This window comes from Corylus avellana, chromosome ca3 (assembly GCF_901000735.1).
Source record: "Corylus avellana chromosome ca3, CavTom2PMs-1.0".
In the NCBI taxonomy this organism is placed as follows: Eukaryota; Viridiplantae; Streptophyta; class Magnoliopsida; order Fagales; family Betulaceae; genus Corylus; species Corylus avellana.
In genome coordinates this window covers 16,910,295-16,912,485 of record NC_081543.1, presented here as the reverse complement: position 1 = coordinate 16,912,485, position 2,191 = coordinate 16,910,295, and the positions used below count along the sequence as shown (strand labels likewise).

The following is a 2,191-nucleotide window of genomic DNA, read 5'->3' as shown; positions in this document are numbered from 1 at the left end:
TTGAATCAATTGAATCAAATACAACAGGGATCAATTGAATCAATTAAAACATTCCCCGTGCAAAACACTCTAGAATCAATTGAATCCCTTTAGAAACTGAATCCCATTTTTGCCCACAAAACATGGTCATTACCCCCCACCCCAATGTCAACATATAGACTGTATGGCACTGCGGTTTCGCAGACAAAACGTGCGATTTTCAACAAAAAGATTTCAAGTAACAAAGAAAGTTGTTATTCAATGATTCAATACAAAGAAGCCAATAATGATTCATGTGTACACTGCAGTGAGCCAAAAGACTCTAGAGCCAATTTAGATCTCATAGAACATCAGATTCCAGAAGCTTCCATTGGAGGTCAAGAGAGAGCGAGGACTAAAAATGACTAACGACTATTTGATTAACTTCTGCACTAGAGTCACCATACGAAATAAGAATGGATTGTTCATCTAACATCAATCAAAAACATCAGAAATATTAAATTGCTACCTGAACTAAGATAATTAACAAACAAAAAACTTGGAAGCCACCACAATCAAACTACTTCTTGCGCTCATCTCTAGCCACAATCTTGAACTTTCCTGTTTGTTGTTGCTGCAAACAGAACAAAACCCAATCAATCAAACAATATATTAAGGGTTTGTTTGGGTTTACGATTTAAAAATAGCAATCTTAAAATGTGCAATTTAAGCATTTGGTAATACATTTTGTCATGAGCTAAAATCAAATAAAATGTGATACCTTTTCCCATAATTCTGTGTGGTTTTTGCAGAAACCAGCAACAATAGCATCCTTCTTCCTCCCTTCTCTGTACTCGATACAAAGATCCTCCTTCAACCCGCAAGAGACATGAAAAGCCAGAGGGCACTTGGGTTCAGAGCACTCCACAGCGCACCCACTTTTACTCTTGCAAACGTAGCACTTGTCTTCCCACCTCTTCTTTGGGACCTTGGAGCAATCGATCCCCTCCCGGCCTTCAGCGTCGGCGAAGAACACCTCCGGCACCAGCAAAGCGCACACGATATGCGCCCACTGCCCGTCTACCGTGGGCTTCAATGCACCCCCCTTGATTGGACACAGGCAGCAGCAAGAAGAGGGGTTTCCATCTTTCTTAGCTTTTGAAGAAGAAACTATGCATTGGGTACAGAACCAATCATCGTCTGGAATAGCCTTCACAAGGGGATTGCCATAGCAGGTGGCGTGCACCATCAGATCACAGCCATCACAGAACACAATAGGATCTGAAGGGTCCCCATCTGTGCTCTGGCAAACAGCACATAGAATCCCATCATCATCATCATCATCACCACCACCATTATCTTCTTTTACAGCTTCTGTTTCTTCCTCAAAAGCCGGAGGCGGCTTGTACTCGACATTGAGGTCTAGAGGCAGCGAGAGGGGCTCGTGGGCAAAGAAATCTGGTTGAAGCGCCCATACCCTTTTCTTGGCAGGCAAGCAATAGGCGGTTGCGGTGGCAGCAACTGCGAGAGGCGGATCCCGGGATTCCTTCCGCTTCTTGGCCGGAAGGCGTGAGGAGGCAGCCGCACGGCCACTGCATTGTAGTTCTTCATCTTCTTCTTGCTGTAGTTGCATGAGTCTGATTCTTTTCAGAGGAGGCAGTCCGTGGAATTGGGAATCCATGTGGTTTTCAGGGTTTTGTTTGGTGTCTTTTGATTTGGTTGAGTCGGAGTCGGGGATATGTTTTCAGGGAATTGGAAAAGTTTGGTGGGAAATCAGAAATCAGGCTTTTGATTTCTCAAGGTTTTGGGATTTGAAATGAAACGAAGAGCGAGCGGTCAGTTTATTTTGGAGTGGTGGGAATTGGGAAATTTTTCGAATTCCCGCAAAAACCCGCCCACTGTTCTGTTTCGATTTTGGATATTTTGAGGATTCGATCTGGTCCAGTCTATTATTCGCCACGTGCCACATCAAATGGTGTGGCTGAATGCTGATGTGGCATGACGGTAGCTTTTGGATCATGTGATGTTAGTTGCCTATCCTTCGAGAACTGAAAATTGCTGAAGGAGTAAGATTAGAAAAATTTTTATTTCACAATGTTATTTATCTAAAGAAACAAAAAATTCATAAAGCTAATGTGACATTTTTAATTGATTTTTGATTTTTTTACAAGAAATTATCTAAGAATTTATTGAAAATGACACGTCAGCATTATAAAATAATTTTTGAAATAAA

General features: G+C 41.9%; 1 protein-coding gene across 1 annotated transcript; it reads right to left on the bottom strand.

The window, feature by feature from the left end:
- Positions 1-336: 336 nt before the first annotated feature.
- LOC132176319 (uncharacterized) lies at positions 337-1,751 on the bottom strand. The gene is made up of 2 exons (XM_059588491.1): positions 740-1,751; positions 337-592 (listed from the first exon to the last, which is right to left on the bottom strand). Exons 1-2 carry the CDS (start codon positions 1,637-1,639, stop codon positions 539-541), a joined length of 954 nt encoding a protein of 317 aa, XP_059444474.1. The 5' UTR covers positions 1,640-1,751; the 3' UTR covers positions 337-538.
- Between the last annotated feature and the right edge of the window lie 440 nt (positions 1,752-2,191).